At 41.1% G+C, this 25,289-nt stretch overlaps 1 protein-coding gene across 3 annotated transcripts in view; it reads left to right on the top strand.

Moving 5' to 3' along the window:
- Nucleotides 1-25,289, top strand: part of KLHL29 (kelch like family member 29) — a 748,452-nt gene that overhangs the window by 483,961 nt on the left and 239,202 nt on the right. For all 3 annotated transcript variants that reach the window (XR_012715345.1, XM_075269192.1, XM_075269191.1), the window contains exon 5: nt 17,188-17,335. Coding sequence is in view for 2 of the 3 variants with exons in the window: in XM_075269192.1 (XP_075125293.1) it covers nt 17,188-17,335 (148 nt within the window). In the remaining variant the exon portion in view is untranslated. The remainder of the gene's footprint in view (nt 1-17,187; nt 17,336-25,289) is intronic.

Raw genomic sequence — 25,289 nt, 5'->3', positions numbered from 1 at the left:
GCTCGCATGCCGGCTCCCATAGAAATGAATGGGAAGTGTCCGGCAGCCCTGCTGTAACGCCGGCGTGTACGGCTGTGATACACGCCGGCGTTCCGTAGTGTGAATGCACCCTTACGGTGCCTTTTATGTATGTATGTAAGCGGCACGCAGACTTTGCCGCCGCTTCCAATCATATATAAGGCGCACCGGACTATAAGCCGCACTTACGATTTCTGAGGAAATCATAGGTTTTTATGTGCGCCTTATAGTCCGGAAAATACGGTAATAACTGATGGACACAGTAATATTTCAGGATTGAAATGAGGTTTATTGTACTAACAGAAAATGTGCAATATGCATTAAACCAAAATTTGACCGATGCAAAAGTATGGGCACCCTTATCATTTTATTGATTTGAATTCCCCTAACTACTTTTTACTGACTTACTGAAGCACAAAATTGGTTTTGTAACCTCAGTGAGCTTTGAACTTCATAGCCAGATGTATCCAATCATGAGAAAAGGTATTTAAGGTGGCCAATTGCAAGTTGATCTCCTATTTGAATCTCCTCTGAAGAGTGGCATCATGGGCTACTCAAAACAACTCTCAAATGATCTGAAAACAAAGATTGTTCAACATAGTTGTTCAGGGGAAGGATACAAAAAGTTGTCTCAGAGATTTAACCTGTCAGTTTCCACTGTGAGGAACATAGTAAGGAAATGGAAGACCACAGGGACAGTTCTTGTTAAGCCCAGAAGTGGCAGGCCAAGAAAAATATCAGAAAGGCAGAGAAGAAGAATGGTGAGAACAGTCAAGGACAATCCACAGACCACCTCCAAAGAGCTGCAGCATCATCTTGCTGCAGATGGTGTCACTGTGCATCGGTCAACTATACAGCGCACTTTACACAAGGAGAAGCTGTATGGGAGAGTGATGAGAAAGAAGCCGTTTCTGCACGTACGCCACAAATAGAGTTGCCTGAGGTATGAAAAAGCACATTTGGACAAGGCAGCTTCATTTTGGAAACAAAAATTGAGTTGTTTGGTTATAAAAAAAGGCGTTATGCATGGCGTCCAAAAAGAAACAGCATTCCAAGAAAAACACATGCTACCCACTGTAAAATTTGGTGGAGGTTCCATCATGCTTTGGGGCTGTGTGGCCAATGCCGGCATCGGGAATCTTGTTAAAGTTGAGGGTCGCATGGATTCCACTCAGTATCAGCAGATTCTTGAGAATAATGTTCAAGAATCAGTGACGAAGTTGAAGTTACGCCGGGGATGGATATTTCAGCAAGACAATGATCCAAAACACCGCTCCAAATCAACTCAGGCATTCATGCAGAGGAACAATTACAATGTTCTGGAATGGCCATCCCAGTCCCCAGACCTGAATATCATTGAACATCTGTGGGATGATTTGAAGCGGGCTGTCCATGCTCGGCGACCATCTAACTTAACTGAACTTGAATTGTTTGTCCAAAATACCTTTATCCAGGATCCAGGAACTGATTAAAAGCTACAGGAAGCGACTAGAGGCTGTTATCTTTGCAAAAGGAGGATCTACTAAATATTAATGTCACTTTTCTGTTGAGGTGCCCATACTTTTGCAGCGGTCAAATTTTGGTTTAATGCATATTGCACATTTTCTGTTAGTACAATAAACCTCATTTCAATCCTGAAATATTACTGTGTCCATCAGTTATTAGATATATCAAACTGAAATGGCTGTTGCAAATACCAAAATATTTAGAACTAAAAATGATTAAGATTAATAGGGGTGCCCAAACTTTTTCATAGGACTGTACATAACGGGATACGTTCGATGATGTCATCATTGAACTATATATCAATCAGCCATAAGATTAAGACCAATGACCAGTAAAGTCAATACGTTAAACTTGAGTGCTTATAGCAAGGAATGGGACATAGAATTCAGCAAGTAAATTGTTAATTCTTGAAATTGGACAAGTGTAAGGATTGGAGTGATTTTGACCAGGGCAAATTGAGATGGCTAGGTAAGGCTAAGTTCACACGTATTCTAGACTCCACCACAGAAACCGCCAAAAATCTGCCTGCGGTATGACTGGACTAGTTGGGTGCACAATCCGGGAAAGATGTGCCTCTGTTATAAGGAGGCGTGTATCTGGTCATAAATAAGACCCTCCGCCAAAAGCGGGGTTGTGAAGACTGGCATTAACAATGCCGATTCCCAGTCATTTCTCTTTGTGCCTCTCAAGTCCCCATAATATGTCCCTACATTATAATATCCCCTCCAGTTGCCCTGTCCTCCTTCAATTCTCCCCACAGTATAATGCCCTCTCCAGTTTAATGCCCCCCACCAGCTGCCCCCACAGTCTAATGTCCCCTCCTATTTGCCCCATAGTATAATGTCCTCCTCCAGCTACTCCCACAGTTTAATGCCCCTCGCCAGCTGCCCCACAGTATAATGCCCCTCCCATCTCCAGCTACCTCACAGTTTAATGTCCCCCCTCCAGTTGCCCCCATTATATTATGTCCCTCTCCTGCTACCAGGCAAACATAAAAAAAAACAAACAAAAAAAACCTAATACTCACCTCGCCCCCTTCCCCTGCTGTTCTGTCAGCCGTCTCTGCTCTGGAGCATTGAAGGATGTCATCAAAACCCACCTATATTTCCCAGAGCAGAGATGGGGGCCAAAATGGTGAAGCAGGAAGCCGACAGCTTCCTGCCTCACCATTATATTCACTTACCTGTGTCCTCCCATTTACATGCATTGAATCTGTGAGCAAACAGTATTTCCCATAATTCATCTGCTTGTTCTTACTCTCTGTGTACCCCTCTCTTCTCTACTCTCCCCAGGAATGAAATCACCAGGAATATACAACACCTGTGTGCAAACTCCCTCCCTGAGGTCTGTGTTGGGTCACAGTAGTTTTTCAGTCCATGCAGCCCTGCATTAGTAAATCACTCTCATGTCAGTATGAGTGGCGTGAACAGGTTACACGCTGCTGTGACGTTTCATTTGCTGGCTGAACTGCTCACAGGGAATGGTAGTGAGTTTGTAAACGAAATGTCACAGCTGTGGTCAATAACCAGAAAATAAATCAGATAAACGGTGCCAAATTTAAACAAGATACATATTAGGAAGTGTTTTACATTGATGCATCCTGTTATTTGGACCCTTTAAAATAGAATAAGATGAGGGATCCCCAAACAATGGACACTGTCACCCTGATAGCGGGGTAGTGCAGAGAAGTAGTGACTGTATATGCAATGTATATGAACAATTGGAATCTACCAAAATGATGGCGTCCTACAATCCTCCTCTATAATATTCATGGCAGAGACTGTAAATAGTAAGATATATACAGGCTTTATCCGTCATTCCGTAGAAGCCATTATATCCCAGAGAACAACAGGACATGACTTATGCATTAGTCTTCTTGTTTGTCAGTAAAATATAGCCGTGCACCATGAGGCGGTATAAAGCAATCACCGCTACTACGGGGTCATTATAAATATATATGTATTTTTCCGTAGATGTATTCAGTCAATAATAACATCTCCAGAGATACCGCCACAAAACGGGGCAAAGAGACGTCTCGCGGCGCCTTTGTAGCTGCCAGCCGCCGCAAACCGTGATGTTTAAATAATCCTCTTTGTTACGTCTTCCATTCAGAGGTTACCTTCAAGGCACCGGTGTCAATTATAGAAAAAATAGCAGGCCTCAAACTTATTGACAATCTGCCAGAGTCATGGAGATTTGATAATAAGTAAGAGTCTTGTCTTCATATTTTCTATTCCACCGGCTAGTCCTAGGAACGGGGATGGAAGTCAATAAATGCGATGCACTTTATGAGGCTGAGTAATGTATTATAAATGAGGCTCTTATTAATATCATACTGGATTTTTCGGCTCCGCTCTGTAAGTGTTTTGTGACCTGCGTCTTCAAGATATCTTATCGCTTCTTGTAACTGGGTAGAGGGTTCTGAGAGCGAGGCCTAGGCCATGGCCGTGATCGATGGAGGATCCTTGATATGGCGTGTCTGCAGAGAGAAGAGCAGGGCGAATCTGGTGACCTAAATAACAGGACTCGGTGGTGACCCCCGGGCGCATGACCTCACAGGAAGGAAGTCGCGAAAGAGGCCCAAAAGAGGTGGGAACTCCACGTCAGAGTATGATGTGGCGGCCATTGTAGTTCACCGAGACGAATCTCCAAATAATTTGGAATATTAAGGTCAAAACTGGATCGGTACACGTCGGTACGCCCATCTCTAGCAGAGATTATTCAAGAGTCAATCCAACCCAAAGCTACGTTCAGTATCATAACTATGGACAACCATATGCTTTAGGCAACTTTTGGCTGAATTCTTGTTAGTGACAGCTATTCCTCCCTACACGTGCACACCCAGCTTGGGCAAGCAAGCAAGTGAGTGGATAAGCCTTAAAGAGGGCCATACCAATCCCCCAAATTTTAGCAAGACCAGTCAACTATTTAATGTTGACTCTTCCCAAATGTCAGGTTTTGATGCTGAGGATCAGGCACCTGTATTTCAATATGCGCCATCCTTCTGTCCTAGGGGAAGTTAAGCTGCTGGCGGAGATGTCTGACATGACTTACTACCCTCTCGTCGCTGAAAAGATTTGCACGCGAAGGACGAGTGTGCATGTGCCTGACGAAGTCCCATACGCACTTTGATTGGCCAAGCATGCAGATCTTTTCAATCTGGCCAAACCAAACCCAACCATGTTAGTGAGACCAGTCAACTATCTGATGGTTTGAGGGAGCTCAAGACTCTTTCCAGAGGACAGTAGATAAGGATCAGGCAGATGTATTTCAATAGGCCCGATCCTTTTGTTTTAAGGGAAGGTAAGCCAGAGGTAACTGGTAACAATTTTCTATTTCCTCTCTATTTAAAAGAATTGTGAGCATGCATGTGTATGGGAAAGACAGGAGGAATAGCCATTTACTAAGCAAGTGTTCCACCAATAGCTTTCTGTGTATGGACAGTTTAACATATTGTCAGACATCTCTGGTAGCGGCTAATCCCCCTTAGCACAAAATAATTGGATATGAGATGGTTGTGTGATCTGCCAAAATCGACAGAGGTTTAATGGCTGCCATTTTTTGGACTTTTTTGTGAAACAGGTCATCCTATGTAGAGCTGAATAGATTTACCTCTGCTGAGATCTCTAGCGATCAGAGGGACAACTTGGCTACAAGTGTTCAAATTCCCTGCAGTGCCACCACAGGAGAATTAAAGTATTACACAATTCTCATTAAAGTCATGTAATGCATGGACGTGCAAGGTCTTCCATGGAGTAGGACACTCTTTGTAGACCCTCTAGCAATGTAATAGTGTCATGGCTGTGATGTCCAAGTCAAGTGCATGTGTGGGAATCAAGAACAAGCGTCGACGTTGAGTTGACAGCTATGGAGGTTGTATGGGGTGATGTACCGCATACACAGTTGTAAAGGGGCGGTTTATAAGATTCATACGTTTGATTTCCTTTCAATAAAAGACAAATGAATGTAGGCCGGGATTTACTGCACTATCCATAATGTTCTGCCTTCAAGAGAAAATGTAGAAATAATACAGAATTAAAATACTAACCTGTAGATGTGAAGGCCCTGGAGCATCACACCATGAGTAACCTAGTTATGTGGATGTAAATGACACAATAGATCATTAGACGGGAGGACGGGGCACGTGGCCATGTCTCCCTGAGCTACCGGCCTGCTCTAGGTGACTCTCACTCATTGTCCTTTAACACATTATCCAGTCCACAGCCTCATTGATTTCATATGTGGCCTGTGATTATATGGAGCGAGTATTATCCATCTACCCTGACAATCTGATTGTAATGAAATCCCTCCGGATACTTCAAGCAGAAAAACAAACTATCCTTTCAATCAATGCTGTGCAGACTGTATACCATGGCCGTCCCCGAGATATCCATCAGACCCATTAGTGGCATCATAGACCTGCTGGAAATACACTGTATATGGATGGATAGATGGATGGATGGATGGATAGATAGATAGATAGATAGATAGATAGATAGATAGATGATAGATAGATAGATAGATAGATAGATAGATAGATAGATAGATAGATAGATAGGAGATAGATAAATAGATAGATAGGAGATAGAGAGAGAGAGATAGGAGATAGATAGATAGATAGATAGATAGATGATAGATAGATAGATAGATAGATAGATAGATAGATGATAGATAGATAGATAGATAGATAGATAGATAGATAGGAGATAGATAGATGATAGATAGATAGATAGATAGATAGATAGATAGGAGATAGATAAATAGATAGATAGGAGATAGAGAGAGAGATAGGAGATAGATAGATAGATAGATAGATAGATAATAGATAGATAGATAGATAGATAGATAGATAGATAGATAGGAGATAGATAGATAGATAGATAGATAGATAGATAGATAGGAGATAGATAAATAGATAGATAGATAGATAGATAGATAGGAGATAGATAGATAGATGATAGATAGATAGATAGATAGATAGATAGATAGATAGATAGATAGGAGATAGATAGATAGATAGATAGATAGATAGATAGATAGATAGGAGATAGATAGATAGATAGATAGATAGATAGATAGATAGGAGATAGATAGATAGATAGATAGATAGATAGATAGGAGATAGATAGATAGATAGATAGATAGATAGATAGATGATAGATAGATAGATAGATAGATTATAGATAGATAGATAGATAGATAGATAGATAGATAGATAGTAGATAGATATGATAGTTAAATGATAGCTAATATACATAACTCTTCTACCTTGAATTACAATCACATAATCCAGAATATATCACAGACACATTTGACCATTTCCCGGTCTCCCGTAGACATGTATAGATGAGGGGGCACGCACTCCCCCGCCTCATATACTGTACATCAGCAGCTGACCTACTGTAGGAACAGGTGAGAAATGTTCTTTGCTGGTAAAATCCCTTTGAGACCACCATTGGCCATGATCTTAATAGAGCATCAAAAGTGACCTTGCCGAGATTTTATAGCCCGCCACCTGGTGTACAATACTAGAACAGCAGACCCTCCCATATAGCAATGTGACAGTCGTAGAAATTCTCGCCTCATATGAAGGAACCTCATTAGTAAATTAGTCACTAAATAAGTTTCTGTATGAGATGTGTGACACGCGTGACTACGATGTGAGCCAGACATGGCTATGACCGATCTATGCGTGACACTCAATGACCTTCACTGACACTTGCCCTTGAAGGAGCGTCCATAGGGGCTGCGTGGGTTTCCGGGCTGCCTGCTTCAGTAGTGATGTCACTATGATCTCTTTGTATCTGTCTATGAGACGGCGGGTCCATAACTGTCAGATTATGATTATTATTTTCTTGCCACGTCCCCGGCCCGTGTGCCATCCTCTCTTCACTAATTATTTCCCAAGTGACTTCTACCATTGTGATGAATTACCGCCACATTCACTTAGCGGGAGATAAACAATATTCTGGTTTAGGGGAGAGTGTCAGGATGAAAATTTCTATCATTATGCATCCGCCGGCGCCATCCTGTTTAATGCAAATAAATTAAGGACTAGACTGAGCAGAAAAATCTAGAATTGTATTTGTGAATCTTCACTTAAATTACAAAGAAATGACAAAATATAATAAAAACAAAGGGTTAAAACGACCTCTAGTTGTGTCCTAGGAGGCAGCAGTTTTGTCTCCCTCTCCTTCTCGCTGCTCTAGGGTTAGTGGAAGTGAAGTATGATGAAAGAGGAAAGCTTAGGCTACTTTTTCTATGGCTGGGAGGCATCTTTCTGCAGCAGGAACCTCCCCCCATAAACTTGATCCTCAGTGATCTGTCTACCACGAATCAACCTTCTTCTTTTAAAATTCACTATCCGTGATCTATCCTTAGCAGTATTGAACTGACCCATCTGAATACCGGAGAATTCTCCAATGGGCGGCCAATAGGCCCAGGCTACACCACAATAATGATCCAGAAGAAGACATCCACATTTAAAGGGTTCATTAGGTCCTTCAGAATCATTTTATCTGGTGGGCCCAAGGAACCTCAATCCATTTAAAGGGTCCATTAGGTCCTTCAGAATCATTTTATCTGGTGGGCCCAAGGAACCTCAATCTATTTAAGGAGTCCATTAGGTCCTTCAGAATCATTTTATCTGGTGGGCCCAAGGAACCTCAATCTATTTAAGGAGTCCATTAGGTCCTTCAGAATCATTTTATCTGGTCGGTCCAAGCAACCTCAATCTATTTAAGGAGTCCATTAGGTCCTTCAGAATCATTTTATCTGGTCGGTCCAAGCAACCTCAATCTATTTAAGGAGTCCATTAGGTCCTTCAGAATCATTTTATCTGGTGGGCCCAAGGAACTTCAATCCATTTAAAGGGTCCATTTGGTCCTTCAAAATCATTTTATCTGGTGGGCCCAAGGAACCTCAATCTATTTAAGAAGTCCATTCGGTCCTTCAGAATCATTTTATCTGGTGGGCCCAAGGAACCTCAATGCAACACTGGTCCTTAGGATAGGTCCTCAGTAGCAGATCGTGGGTTCGACTCTAGGCACCCTCACCGATCAGCTGTTTGCCAAAGCCATGGTGTATCAGTACTATACAGCTCCATACCCTTGTATTAACCCGTAAAGGTACTACTAGCTCAGTCCCATTCACTTAAGGTGTAAGCCACTTACTTGGAAGTTCTTAAGGACCTTCCTACATGTACACTTGGTTGGCTGAGCATGCATGTGTTTTCAATGGTAAAGCGTGGTAAGGTGCCATCAGACAACTCTGGAGATGTCTCCACTGAGAAGAAAAAGATTGGGCTTGTTCAAGATACTGAAGCTTAGCCTTATTATGATCATCATTCTGTTTGGGATGGATCCCTGTCCTTGCCAAACCTTTTATATGGAGACACATAGCTCTGTAGCAGCGCTGTATACGCAAAACAGAAGGCTAGTTTTTTTTACCAAAACTACTTGCAATGTTGCTTCACTTTTCATTTCAGACACACCAGAGCCTTAACAAATTAGTTCCAACAATATACACACCCTTAAAGCCCCACACAGGGCATTTTAATACGGTTTTCTCCTGATTTTTTGGAGTCCGGTGTCAGATTTATAAGGTTTCCGGTGTCACCTTCTTACTGACATTAATAACGCATGATCGCCTTGAGATGTCCTATATTATAGCGTGTAATGGATCCTTGTTTGGCGCAGACAATGGCTCCCTCTGTTTTGCTCATCCATTACTTTAACCCAATGTGTTTCTCATTCAAGTATTTTCTGGCTTTGTAGATGGGATTGGCAGGCGAGGGGTGAATAGCGGGCCAGGGTCTCATTACAATGTTTTATCGCTTGCCTGGAAAACACAGTGCAAAAATTTTAAAAAAAGCAGCTTCAGTCTCCAGCATCTGGTAAATTCACTTTCTAGTTATTTTTGTATCCTCGTTGGCCGATCCTACTGTTCTGAGACAATTTCTATGTACAGATTCGGATGCAGATTTATGTGCGCCCAAGTACTCGGACCACCCAATGCCCTCTCCTCTATATAGGTCTCAAAGTATGTGGTGCTGGTCTTATATATTTACTCTGAGGGCCCCACATGTGTAAGACAACGTGGTCAGGAAATACCAAGTCATTGGCAAGCTGAGTGTTGGATCACTAACTGCAGTACAGTATATTCATTCTAACCTTGATAGTTAAAAAAAATTTTTGCCGGACCCTTGACAATAAGCTGTTATCCTGGTGTAGGAACCTGGAATCAAGTGTTCAAATTCCCCAGAGCACCTCCGCAGGTGAAGTGAAGCATTACAAAGTTTTCATTAAGATCAATGACCTGTCAATGTAAGACCCAGTTCAAATCTGTGCATGGGTTTCCATTCCGGGAGCCCCCCCGAATGGAAAACTAATCTGCATAAAAAAGCGGTTACCTTAGGAAATCTGTAGACCACATTGACTATAGTGGGGTCTGTGTGGTTTCACGCAAAAAATGCGGAGAGAGAAGTGATGCTTGCAGGGAACGGAATGGCCCAAACGCAGATGTGAATTGGACCTAATACAAGTATGTATAGACTCCTGCAGGGAAAGAGACGATCTGATCTTGAAGAGGGTCCTTTGTTTATTATTTCTTTTCTGTGATATCACTATTGGCTGTGCATGTTATGTGCTCTGTGACATCACTGTGTGTATTCTCCCTGTACTGTGACATCACTGTGTGTATTATCTCTGTACTGTGACATCACTGTGTGTATTATCCCTGTACTGTGACATCACTGTGTGTATTATCTCTGTACTGTGACATCACTGTGTGTATTATACCTGTACTGTGACATCACTGTGTGTATTATCTCTGTACTGTGACATCACTCTGTGTATTATCCCTGTACTGTGACATCACTGTGTGCATTATCTCTGTACTGTGACATCACTCTGTGTATTATCTCTGTACTGTGACATCACTGTGTGCATTATCTCTGTACTGTGACATCACTCTGTGTATTATCTCTGTACTGTGACATCACTGTGTGTATTATCTCTGTACTGTGACATCACTGTGTGTATTATCCCTGTACTGTGACATCACTGTGTGTATTATCTCTGTACTGTGACATCACTGTGTGCATTATCTCTGTACTGTGACATCACTGTGTGTATTATCCTGTACTGTGACATCACTGTGTGTATTATCTCTGTACTGTGACATCACTGTGTGTATTATCTCTGTACTGTGACATCACTGTGTGTATTATCTCTGTACTGTGACATCACTGTGTGTATTATCTCTGTACTGTGACATCACTCTGTGTATTATCTCTGTACTGTGACATCACTGTGTGCATTATCTCTGTACTGTGACATCACTGTGTGCATTATCTCTGTACTGTGACATCACTGTGTGTATTATCCCTGTACTGTGACATCACTGTGTGTATTATCCCTGTACTGTGACATCACTGTGTGTATTATCTCTGTACTGTGACATCACTGTGTGTATTATCCCTGTACTGTGACATCACTGTGTGTATTATCTCTGTACTGTGACATCACTGTGTGTATTACCCCTGTACTGTGACATCACTGTGTGTATTATCTCTGTACTGTGACATCACTGTGTGTATTATCCCTGTACTGTGACATCACTGTGTGTATTATCCCTGTACTGTGACATCACTGTGTGCATTATCTCTGTACTGTGACATCACTGTGTGTATTATCTCTGTACTGTGACATCACTGTGTGTATTATCTCTGTACTGTGACATCACTGTGTGTATTATCTCTGTACTGTGACATCACTGTGTGTATTATCTCTGTACTGTGACATCACTCTGTGTATTATCTCTGTACTGTGACATCACTGTGTGCATTATCTCTGTACTGTGACATCACTGTGTGTATTATCTCTGTACTGTGACATCACTGTGTGTATTATCTCTGTACTGTGACATCACTCTGTGTATTATCTCTGTACTGTGACATCACTGTGTGCATTATCTCTGTACTGTGACATCACTGTGTGCATTATCTCTGTACTGTGACATCACTGTGTGTATTATCCCTGTACTGTGACATCACTGTGTGTATTATCCCTGTACTGTGACATCACTGTGTGTATTATCTCTGTACTGTGACATCACTGTGTGTATTATCCCTGTACTGTGACATCACTGTGTGTATTATCTCTGTACTGTGACATCACTGTGTGTATTACCCCTGTACTGTGACATCACTGTGTGTATTATCTCTGTACTGTGACATCACTGTGTGTATTATCCCTGTACTGTGACATCACTGTGTGTATTATCCCTATACTGTAACATCACTGTGTGTATTATCCTGTACTGTGACATCACTGTGTGTATTATCTCTGTACTGTAACATCACTGTGTGTATTATCTCTGTACTGTGACATCACTGTGTGTATTATCCCTGTACTGTGACATCACTGTGTGTATTATCTCTGTACTGTGACATCACTGTGTGTATTACCCCTGTACTGTGACATCACTGTGTGTATTATCTCTGTACTGTGACATCACTGTGTGTATTATCCCTGTACTGTGACATCACTGTGTGTATTATCCCTATATTGTAACATCACTGTGTGTATTATCCTGTACTGTGACATCACTGTGTGTATTATCTCTGTACTGTGACATCACTGTGTGTATTATCTCTGTACTGTGACATCACTGTGTGTATTACCCCTGTACTGTGACATCACTGTGTGTATTATCCTGTACTGTGACATCACTGTGTGTATTATCCCTGTACTGTGACATCACTGTGTGTATTATCCCTGTACTGTGACATCACTGTGTGTATTATCCCTGTACTGTAACATCACTGTGTGTATTATCCCTGTACTGTGACATCACTGTGTGTATTATCCCTATACTGTAACATCACTGTGTGTATTATCCTGTACTGTGACATCACTGTGTGTATTACCCCTGTACTGTGACATCACTGTGTGTATTATCCTGTACTGTGACATCACTGTGTGTATTATCCCTGTACTGTGACATCACTGTGTGTATTATCCTGTACTGTGACATCACTGTGTGTATTATCCTGTACTGTGACATCACTGTGTGTATTATCTCTGTACTGTGACATCACTGTGTGTATTATCTCTGTACTGTGACATCACTGTGTGTATTATCTCTGTACTGTGACATCACTGTGTGTATTATCTCTGTACTGTGACATCACTGTGTGTATTATCCTGTACTGTGACATCACTGTGTGTATTATCCCTATACTGTAACATCACTGTGTGTATTATCCCTGTACTGTGACATCACTGTGTGTATTATCTCTGTACTGTGACATCACTGTGTGTATTATCTCTGTACTGTGACATCACTGTGTGTATTATCTCTGTACTGTGATATCACTGTGTGTATTACCCCTGTACTGTGACATCACTGTGTGTATTATCTCTGTACTGTGACATCACTGTGTGTATTATCCTGTACTGTGACATCACTGTGTGTATTATCCCTATACTGTAACATCACTGTGTGTATTATCCCTGTACTGTGACATCACTGTGTGTATTATCTCTGTACTGTGACATCACTGTGTGTATTATCTCTGTACTGTGACATCACTGTGTGTATTATCTCTGTACTGTGATATCACTGTGTGTATTACCCCTGTACTGTGACATCACTGTGTGTATTATCTCTGTACTGTGACATCACTGTGTGTATTATCCCTGTACTGTGACATCACTGTGTGTATTATCCCTGTACTGTGACATCACTGTGTGTATTATCTCTGTACTGTGACATCACTGTGTGTATTATCCTTGGGTATAAAGCAGACTGTAATAATCGTACACTTTTCAAGTTCTGACCTTGCTGCCTTATTGGGTCATGGTATATTGGGTACCACCTTATTACGTTTTGTTATAGTGCCCCATGGTTACTTGTTATGCCCCTGAGCCTGCTGGAGCTTTGCTGGCACTTATGTAATATACTGGACGGACTATTTCAGCAATTCCCTGGCCGTATTACTTTCCGCTCACCATATGCAGAATACAATGAGGGTATATAATAGAGCGGCTCCTGCAATAAATATGCCTGATCCATTGTAGTTAGTAGAGCCGGCAGCGACACAACTCTCACTTCTCATTGCACAAATTCTCATGTTTTATAGATCTTATCATCTCGCTCACTTTATATATATCTATATCTATAGAAGAGTAAAAAACAATCCCCGCATAAAACAGTGGAATTGAGAAGACAGAAAGCGGCCTTTGTTCCGGCAGTAAAATGATTATTTAAACAGATATTTCATCAGATATACTCGCAGGGCATTTTAATGTCGATCCCACTTCTCAAGATGCCGTGATAGGCGCTCGGGAGGATTGCTCGGTCCTTTCCATTTTATTGATACCGCAGCGTTCTGCACAATACATCACCGAGGAAGGATCGGCAGTGAGTGATGAGAAGAACACGCCGACGCTCCTTCATGTTCCTTCTTAAAGGGATTCTTCGCATTCTAAAACCCATTGTTATCGCCTCTGAAGATTCGCTTCCTCTTAGATTATGATACGTTGGCCCAAGGATTTGTTTCGGGTTGATCATGAACTGGAATAATCCCGTGTAATAAGTGGAGGCCTGGGGAAGGTGTGTAAACATAATATGCATAATATACTCCCCTTCCTTCATCTCTTCTGAGTATCCTTGCAGCATCCTGCGCTCCCTTGCCGTCTTCTTCCGGCCTCCTGGGTAATGTCAAACATAGGCCTCAGAGGGGTACAATGACAACATGATGTCCGTATTAAAACAACTTATTGTCAGTGTGCCCATTGTGACTGCTGAGACCTGGGATTGTGACCCCAAGGGGCATGACATCACCCAGGAGGGTGTAATAGGACCCCAACAGAGTAAGGATGCCCAGGAGAGGTGAGGGAAGGTGGACATATCTCTGTATTAAAGGGATCCTATCATTGGATACCCTTTTTTTTCTGACTAACACGTAGGAATAGCCTTAAGAAAGACTCTGCACCATCTTCTCTGCACCACCATTCGGTAGAAATCCGGTCCGGTATGCAAATGAGTTCTCTCGCAGCACTGGGGGCGGTCCCTGGCGCTCAAAAAGCACTGAGGGCGTCCCCAATGCTGCGAGAGAACTCTCCAGCAACACCTCCATCTTCTTCTGGAATGCCCTCTCCCTGCGTCTTCTTCCGTCCTGGGTTTCAATCTTCTAGGCCTTGGGCAGAGCGCATGCATATGCCCGGGCCACAAGAAAATGGCCGCTTACACCAGCTTACTGGTGGTCTTCAAATTCCAGTCCAAAAAACTCTCATGTGAACTTACCCTTACACTTATGGTCACAGATGATAATCCCCAGAGTTTCAGTTTTGAGTACGAAAAACGTTTGGAAAATTTGAGTCAAATATGGTTCATTCTGAACTGATTCCCTCATTTGTGTACAGTTATTGCGCCGTCCTCTGTTCAAGGTCCTTGTCTCTTGGCCAAAGTGGATAGAGCTCACAATGAGTGTCTCTCACTCTGGAAGACCTATCCTGTCCTGTTTTACTCATTGACTGGATGGACATTGTGTAATACTTTATTTTTCCTGTGGTGGCACTGTGGGGAAATTAAACACTTACTGTCAGGTTACTCTACAGATTATAGATTTTGGGAGGGGGTAAATCTCTGGTCAGCTTATTAAGGGACCCTTTTGTCAAAGTTACTAGGCAAAGTGGAGTACCCCTTAAGTGAAGCTACAACTTTTATTAGGATAAACTTTATTGTCATTTAACAGGATTTTTTTTTTTTTACATTCGAACAGCAATGTGTGAATTATATACAGTCCTATGAAAAAGTTTGGGCACCCCTATTAATCTTAATCATTTTTAGTTCTAAATATTTTGGTATTTGCAACAGCCATTTCAGTTTGATATATCTAATAACTGATGGACACAGTAATATTTCAGGATTGAAATGAGGTTTATTGTACTAACAGAAAATGCGCAATATGCATTAAACCAAAATTTGACCGGTGCAAAAGTATGGGCACCTCAACAGAAAAGTGACATTAATATTTAGTAGATCCTCCTTTTGCAAAGATAACAGCCTCTAGTCGCTTCCTGTAGCTTTTAATCAGTTCTTGGATCCTGGATAAAGGTATTTTGGACAAACAATTCAAGTTCAGTTAAGTTAGATGGTCGCCGAGCATGGACAGCCCGCTTCAAATCATCCCACAGATGTTCAATGATATTCAGGTCTGGGGACTGGGATGGCCATTCCAGAACATTGTAATTGTTCCTCTGCATGAATGCCTGAGGATTTGGAGCGGTGTTTTGGATCATTGTCTTGCTGAAATATCCATCCCCGGCGTAACTTCAACTTCGTCACTGATTCTTGAACATTATTCTCAAGAATCTGCTGATACTGAGTGGAATCCATGCGACTCTCAACTTTAACAAGATTCCCGATGCCGGCATTGGCCACACAGCCCCAAAGCATGATGGAACCTCCACCAAATTTTACAGTGGGTAGCATGTGTTTTTCTTGGAATGCTGTTTCTTTTTGGACGCCATGCATAACGCCTTTTTTTTATAACCAAACAACTCAATTTTTGTTTCCAAAATGAAGCTGCCTTGTCCAAATGTGCTTTTTCATACCTCAGGCAACTCTATTTGTGGCGTACGTGCAGAAACGGCTTCTTTCTCATCACTCTCCCATACAGCTTCTATTTGTGCAAAGTGCGTTGTATAGTTGACCGATGCACAGTGACACCATCTGCAGCAAGATGATGCTGCAGCTCTTTGGAGGTGGTCTGTGGATTGTCCTTGACTGTTCTCACCATTCTTCTTCTCTGCCTTTCTGATATTTTTCTTGGCCTGCCACTTCTGGGCTTAACAAGAACTGTCCCTGTGCTCTTCCATTTCCTTACTATGTTCCTCACAGTGGAAACTGACAGGTTAAATCTCTGAGACAACTTTTTGTATCCTTCCCCTGAACAACTATGTTGAACAATCTTTGTTTTCAGATCATTTGAGAGTTGTTTTGAGTAGCCCATGATGCCACTCTTCAGAGGAGATTCAAATAGGAGATCAACTTGCAATTGGCCACCTTAAATACCTTTTCTTATGATTGGATACATCTGGCTATGAAGTTCAAAGCTCACTGAGGTTACAAAACCAATTTTGTGCTTCAGTAAGTCAGTAAAAAGTAGTTAGGGGAATTCAAATCAATAAAATGATAAGGGTGCCCATACTTTTGCATCGGTCAAATTTTGGTTTAATGCATATTGCACATTTTCTGTTAGTACAATAAACCTCATTTCAATCCTGAAATATTACTGTGTCCATCAGTTATTAGATATATCAAACTGAAATGGCTGTTGCAAACACCAAAATATTTAGAACAAAAAATGATTAAGATTAATAGGGGTGCCCAAACTTTTTCATAGGACTGTATTTCTTCTGATCAGAACGGTGTCTTCTCACCAGCTTGTTTGTCTTTCCACCTGTAGATTCTGGTTAATCTCTTTCCTGTGTATTGAGACATTAGTTCAGAAATAACTGATAACAGAGGGCAATAGCTTTTGCTAAAATCTGAAACTGTTTTAGAATTCAATTTAAAAAAAAATATATATATATACCTTGCTTTATACAGTAGCTTTTATCTAACCCTATAAAATGACTTCATATTTTTCAGACGCCTGTACTGTCCAAGGCTGAGAAACAGTCGCAACGACAACTGCTTGCAACCAGTGTGAGGTGGGGTCAGACGCCTATCAACCAGTCCACACCATGGGATACTGAGGAGCCTCCGTCTAAGCAGATGAGGAAAGGTGAAAACCCAGGTAAGCCTTGCCTGTCCTGGGATCCGGTTTTATACAGTGTTCAGTTTTGGAAACTGTCAACAAGATGATGGTGACTGATCCACCACTCTTGTCCATGGTCTAGGTCTGGTATCGCAATATTTCTTGGGGATTATTTGCAAATCCTCAACTCCTTACCATTATCCATCGTACTACTACAGCAGACTTAGGGTTCTTCCCACTCCTGCCCATTTTTCAATTTTTGTTTTCGACTCTCGGCCTTCCAAACCCCATGACTTGTTTATTTTTCCATTCACACAAGCATATAGGGGATTTAATTTTAGCAGGATGGATTGTACTTCATAGGGCGGGTTTACACCTGCACCCCGGGTCTCCGTTATGCAGGTTTCCGTTTCCTGCCGAAACTGGGCACGATACGGAAACCTGCAGTCATTTTTCCAACCCATTCATTTGAATGGGTTTGAAAAGTGTCCAGCCGTGAGCGCCGGTGAGCGTTTTCTGCTCTCCGCGGCGAAACCGTTTTTTTTTAGCCGGACACAGAGTGGGACATACAGTACTTTGTGTCCGGTTAAAAAAAAAGGTTTGGCTGCGGAGAGCACAAAACACTCACGGCCGGACACGTAAGCCTGGAGAATGGAGATCGGGCGCTGGTGTGAACCCGCCCATAATGGTACCATTTAATATTCTGTACAATACACTGGAAAGCTTGAAATAAATCAGAATAGGGTGCAATTGGAGCAAAACTGCATTGTTGCATCTTTCTAACGGGCTTCATTTTTACGACCTTCTCTGTGTAGCCAAGATGTCATGTCACCTGTATTCTATGGGTTGGTACGATTCCAGGGATACCAAATTCATATATTTTTATTTATGGTTTAACCCCTTAAAAAAATCCAAAACGTTGCAAAAAAATAAAAAGAAGTTTCTTGGAATCGCTATATTCTGACACTTGAAAATTTTTGAAAATTTCCATGTACGGGGATGCATAAGGCGTCTTTTTGTGATGGTTAGTAGAGATGAGCGAACACTAAAATGTTCGAGGTTCGAAATTCGATTCGAACAGCCGCTCACTGTTCGAGTGTTCGAATGGGTTTCGAACCCCATTATAGTCTATGGGGAACATAAACTCGTTAAGGGGGAAACCCAAATTCGTGTCTGGAGGGTCACCAAGTCCACTATGACACCCCAGGAAATGATACCAACACCCTGGAATGACACTGGGACAGCAGGGGAAGCATGTCTGGGGGCATAAAAGTCACTTTATTTCATGGAAATCCCTGTCAGTTTGCGATTTTCGCAAGCTAACTTTTCCCCATAGAAATGCATTGGCCAGTGCTGATTGGCCAGAGTACGGAACTCGACCAATCAGCGCTGGCTCTGCTGGAGGAGTCTGAGTCTAAGATCGCTCCACACCAGTCTCCATTCAGGTCCGACCTTAGACTCCGCCTCCTCCCGCAGAGCCAGCGCTGATTGGCCGAAGGCTGGCCTATGCATTCCTATGCGAATGCAGAGACTTAGCAGTGCTGAGTCAGTTTTGCTCAACTACACATCTGATGCACACTCGGCACTGCTACATCAGATGTAGCAATCTGATGTAGCAGAGCCGAGGGTGCACTAGAACCCCTGTGCAAACTCAGTTCACGCTAATAGAATGCATTGGCCAGCGCTGATTGGCCAATGCATTCTATTAGCCCGATGAAGTAGAGCTGAATGTGTGTGCTAAGCACACACATTCAGCACTGCTTCATCACGCCAATACAATGCATTAGCCAGTGCTGATTGGCCAGAGTACGGAATTCGGCCAATCAGCGCTGGCTCTGCTGGAGGAGGCGGAGTCTAAGGTCGGACCTGAATGGAGACTGGTGTGGAGCGATCTTAGACTCCGCCTCCTCCAGCAGAGCCAGTGCTGATTGGCCGAATTCCGTACTCTGGCCAATCAGCGCTGGCCAATGCATTCTATTAGCCCGATGAAGTAGAGCTGAATGTGTGTGCTTAGCACACACATTCAGCTCTACTTCATCAGGCTAATAGAATACATTGGCCAATCAGCGCTGGCCAATGCATTCTATTAGCTTGATGAAGCAGAGTGTGCACAAGGGTTCAAGCGCACCCTCGGCTCTGATGTAGCAGAGCTGAGGGTGCACAAGGGTTCAAGTGCACCCTCGGCTCTCCTACATCAGAGCCGAGGGTGCGCTTGAACCCTTGTGCAGCCTCGGCTCTGCTACATCAGAGCCGAGGGTGCGCTTGAACCCTTGTGCACACTCTGCTTCATCAAGCTAATAGAATGCATTGGCCAGCACTGATTGGCCAGAGTACGGAATTCGGCCAATCAGCGCTGGCCAATGCATCCCTATGGGAAAAAGTTTATCTCACAAAAATCACAATTACACACCCGATAGAGCCCCAAAAAGTTATTTTTAATAACATTCCCCCCTAAATAAAGGTTATCCCTAGCTATCCCTGCCTGTACAGCTATCGCTGTCTCATAGTCACAAAGTTCACATTCTCATATGACCCGGATTTGAAATCCACTATTCGTCTAAAATGGAGGTCACCTGATTTCGGCAGCCAATGACTTTTTCCAATTTTTTTCAATGCCCCCGGTGTCGTAGTTCCTGTCCCACCTCCCCTGCGCTGTTATTGGTGCAAAAAAGGCGCCAGGGAAGGTGGGAGGGGAATCGAATTTTGGCGCACTTTACCACGCGGTGTTCGATTTGATTCGAACATGGCGAACACCCTGATATCCGATCGAACATGTGTTCGATAGAACACTGTTCGCTCATCTCTAATGGTTAGTCATACTAGTTTGGGGAATGTCTATTGCTTTGATTGCTTTTAATTAAAATTTAAATTGTAATTAAAATTAACATTTTTAATAGGGGTGAAAAAGTGAAAAAAACTGCGGTTCTGCTCTTTTGATTTTTTTTTTCCATTGCACCATTTACAGTATTGGATGATTTATTAAAACATTTCTAGACCGGGGGTTTATGGATTCAGGAAAACCTAATGTGTTTGTGTTTTACTTATTATTTTTTTTACTTTTATATGTGTTCTCGCAAAATTTGAATTTTTTTGTTCTTTTTTATTTCTTTTTTTTTTAATTCCATAGATAGATAGAGATATATAGGTAGATAGGAGATAGATAGATAGATAGATAGATAGGAGATAGATAGATAGATAGATAGATAGATAGATAGATAGATAGATAGATAGATAGGAGATGGATAGATAGATAGATAGATAGATAGATAGATAGATGATAGATAGATAGATAGATAGATAGATAGATAGATAGGAGATAGATAGATAGATAGATGATAGATAGATAGATAGATAGATAGATAGATAGATAATTGATAGATAGATAGATAGATAGATAGATGATAGATAGATAGATAGATAGATAGATAGATAGATAGAAGATAGATAGATAATAGATAGATAGATAGATAGATAGATAGATAGATAGATAGATAAATGATTGATAGATAGATAGATAGATGATAGATAGATAGATAGATAGATAGATAGATAGATAGATAGGAGATAGATAGATGATTGATAGATAGATGATAGATAGATAGATAGATAGATAGATAGATAGATAGATAGATAGATAGATAGGAGATAGATAGATAGATGATAGATAGATAGATAGATAGATAGATAGATAGATAGATAGATAATAGATAGATGATTGATTGATAGATAGATAGATAAATGATTGATAGATAGATAGATGGTAGATAGATAGATAGATAGATAGATAGATAGATAGATAGATAGATAGAAGATAGATAGATAGATAATAGATAGATAGATAAATGATTGATAGATAGATAGATAGATAGATAGATAGATAAATGATTGATAGATAGATAGATAGATAGATGATAGATAGATAGATAGATGATAGACAGATGATAGATAGATAGATAGATAGATAGATAGATAGATAGATAGATAGAAGATAGATAGATAATAGATAGATAGATAGATGATTGATAGATAGATAGATAGATAGATAGATAGATAGATAGATAGGAGATAGATAGATAGATAGATAGATAGATAGATAGGAGATAGATAGATAGATAGATAGATAGATAGATAGATGATTGATAGATAGATGATAGATAGATAGATAGATAGATAGATAGATAGATAGATAGATAGATAATAGATAGCTAGATAGATAGACAGACAGATAGATAGAAAATAGATAGATATGATAGATAGATAGATAGATAGATAGATAGATATGATTGATAGATAGATAGATAGATAGATAGATAGATAGATAGATAGATGATAGATAGAAAATAGATAGATATGATAGATAGATAGATAGATAGATAGATAGATAGACTTGAATAACAGCCAAGACTTGACAATTCTAACCCATCTCCTTAAAAACCTTATAAGATTATATTACGATGTTGCTAGCCATGCCATTGACTAATCTTCTCTTTATTTAGGCAGAGCCCCCCTTTATATTCCGAACCTACACTAAAAGTGTCGTCATGTTTCTGTGCTGAATTCCTTGGCATAGAAGGGCGCAGTACACATCCAGTATATAATTATATAGGCTAGTCATTATGGTAATTGGTGCATTATTAATGAGCGCTTCTGTGCTGCCGGTAGCTGAGGCTTTCCCCGAAATAGCAGCTCAGTGATTATGAGTGACATGACCAGGAGCCTCTCTGCCATCATTGTGGGGGGGCGGGGGACAGGGTACTATGTGTTCCTCTGCAGGATTTCAGGAGATATGTGTTTGTAGAATACATCAAGTCCTAGGACATAAATCCAGAGTAATGAGCGAGGAGCGGGGTGTTATTGCACAGATTCCCTCTTGCAGGGACCTGGCTTTGTGTCATTATGTTGTGTCATTCCGCTGTCACCACACACAGACGCTTCATTTCGCAGAAAGTCCCATTCTCCTGTTTGCTCCCGCAATTTGATTCCATTTCTAATTAAAGCTCGGTATACTGTCAGACACAGCCAGAAAGCTCCTGGATTACATGTAACACCTACATCTCTATCTCCCCGGAACACAGAATTTTATTGCATAGGAGTTGCAGTCAAGTTTAACTTGAAGGGATTGTCCAGATGGTAAAATTATTGTTAATAAAAATAAACAAAAGAAGTGATATTCACTTCGCTGATGCTCCATTTTGCCAGTTCTGAGGCTTCCTGGGTCCTAGTGCTCTCTACCTCACTTCCTGGTTCCTCTCGACACACAGGAAGTGATCACTCAGCCAATCACTGGTTGTAGTGATCACCAGCGTCAGACCGTGATTGGCTGAGCAATCACTTCCTGTATGTCAAGAGGGAACAGAAAGTAGAAACTAGCAGAAAATTATGACTTTTTGATGCTATTCTTACCATTTTTTAAAAAAAATCTGTTTTTCCAGATGGAAACCTCTTAAAAGGGGTGGTCGAGGAATTATAGCGAATTCAGGGGCAGTGAGGGTGGGTGTAAGACAAAAAAAAAGTCATACTGAGCTATCCCTTAGAGTCCATATTGCCTTTTCTTCCACTGTCGGGACACACTGATGTTGGTCCCTCCAGTGACCACTGAGGTCAGTGATAGGCCTTAGGCCCGGGTCACATCTGCTGTAATTCTTGGAAAACCCCTTTAAGGGAAACGCTTCCCTTAGGTTTCTTAACAATATGGGATAGTAGAAAATCTGGGTTAAAACCCATATGGTCAATTTTACAGTTCAATAAAGAGGGCCCTAAATTGTTCTATAGTCTTCTGATTAGTTAAAGGGAAACTCCAGCAGACACGTGTAACCTTCCCTTAACCCCTAACCTAGCTCATTTGTGAATTAACCATTTTGACTGTAGTAATCACAGTTCTGCTGGCTTCTATTGACAACAGTCGACAAGTTTGTTGTCAGACACGCCTCTAACAACACTTTATTCAAGTAAAACAAAAATCGTGGAGTACCCCTTTAAGGTGGAGCTCTTTTTTTATGCCTGCTGTATAAATGATTATAATACCGTGAATGTGTCCTTGGTAGATAGGCTGGAGTGATCCTGATGTACAAAAATAAGCTGGCTGTGCCAGGAGACTAATGTTAAATCCTCTTGGAGTGGGTTGCGAGTCCATCGTGTACAGTACAGAAGGCCGATACCCAAGATACAGAACAAAATGGCATATTATACAGTACAGAACACATTCATAAATGCAGACATAATCCGGAGTGTCAATAGATGTTTCACAACAGCAGATGAGATGATACTGAGGATAGAAACCTGATGCCCAAGCTTTGGGTGTGTGATAAGGCCTGAAATTTACAAGAAACTACACCATACACCATATGCTGCAAAATTACCAGGTGACACAGTTACTAAGTAAATACCAATACACAGTGCTCAAATAATACCCACATACTGTGCTCAAATAATACCTACATACTGTGCTCAAATAATACCCACATACTGTGCTCAAATAATACCCACATACTGTGCTCAAATAATACCCACATACTGTGCTCAAATAATACCCACATACTGTGCTCAAATAATACCCACATACTGTGCTCAAATACTATCCACTTACTGTGCTCAAATAATACCCACATACTGTACTCAAATAATACCCACATACTGTGCTCACATAATGCTAATATATAGTGATCAAATAATACCCACATACTGTGCTCACATAATACCCACATACTGTACTCAAATAATAACTACATACTGTGCTCAAATAATACCCACATACTGTGCTCAAATACCCTCATACTGTGCTCAAATAATACCCACATACTGTGCTCAAATAATACCCACATACTGTGCTCAAATAATACTCACATACTGTGCTCAAATAATACCCACATACTGTGCTCAAATAATACTCACATACTGTGCTCAAATAATACCCACATACTGTGCTCAAATAATACCCACATACTGTGCTCAAATAAGACCCACATACTGTGCTCAAATAATACCCACATACTGTGCTCAAATACCCTCATACTGTGCTCAAATAATACCCACATACTGTGCTCAAATAATACCCACATACTGTGCTCAAATAATACTCACATACTGTGCTCAAATAATACCCACATACTGTGCTCAAATAATACCCACATACTGTGCTCAAATAAGACCCACATACTGTGCTCAAATAATACTCACATACTGTGCTCAAATAATACCCACATACTGTGCTCAAATAATACCCACATACTGTGCTCAAATAAGACCCACATACTGTGCTCAAATAATACTCACATACTGTGCTCAAATAATACCCACATAATGTGTTCAAATAATACTCACATACTGTGCTCAAATAATACCCACATACTGTACTCAAATAATACCCACATACTGTACTCAAATAATACCCACATACTGTACTCAAATAATACCCACATACTGTGCTCAAATAATAACTACATACTGTGCTCAAATAACACCCACATACTGTGCTCACATAATGCCAATATATAGTGATTAAATAATACCAACATACATTGCTCACATACTACCCACTTACTGTGCTCAAATAATTCCAATTAAGGGTTCACACGGAGTTTACAGGCACGCATTCTGGCACGTATACACGTGAGCGCTCAAAACAGATCCCATTCATTTCAATGTATCATTACGGGCGTATAACGCGCGTAATTTAGCGCATGTAATTTTTGTGTGCGCAAAATTATGCGCGTTATACGCCGGTAACAATACATTGCAATGAATGGGATCTCTTTTGAGTGATCACATTCTGACACATGTATACGTGCCAGAATGCACGCCCGTAAACTCTGTGTGAACTCGCGCTTATATTGACCAAATAATGCCAACATACAGTGCTCAAATAATACCAGTATATAGTAACCAAATTGTCCCAACATACAGTGCTGAAATACTACCAACCTATAGTACTCAAATAATGTCAACATACAATGACCAAATAATACTAATATACAGTGACCAAATAATCATAACC

Source organism: Leptodactylus fuscus, chromosome 3, assembly GCF_031893055.1.
Source record: "Leptodactylus fuscus isolate aLepFus1 chromosome 3, aLepFus1.hap2, whole genome shotgun sequence".
NCBI classification, from domain to species: domain Eukaryota; kingdom Metazoa; phylum Chordata; class Amphibia; order Anura; family Leptodactylidae; genus Leptodactylus; species Leptodactylus fuscus.
This window is presented reverse-complemented; position numbering and strand designations above follow the sequence as displayed.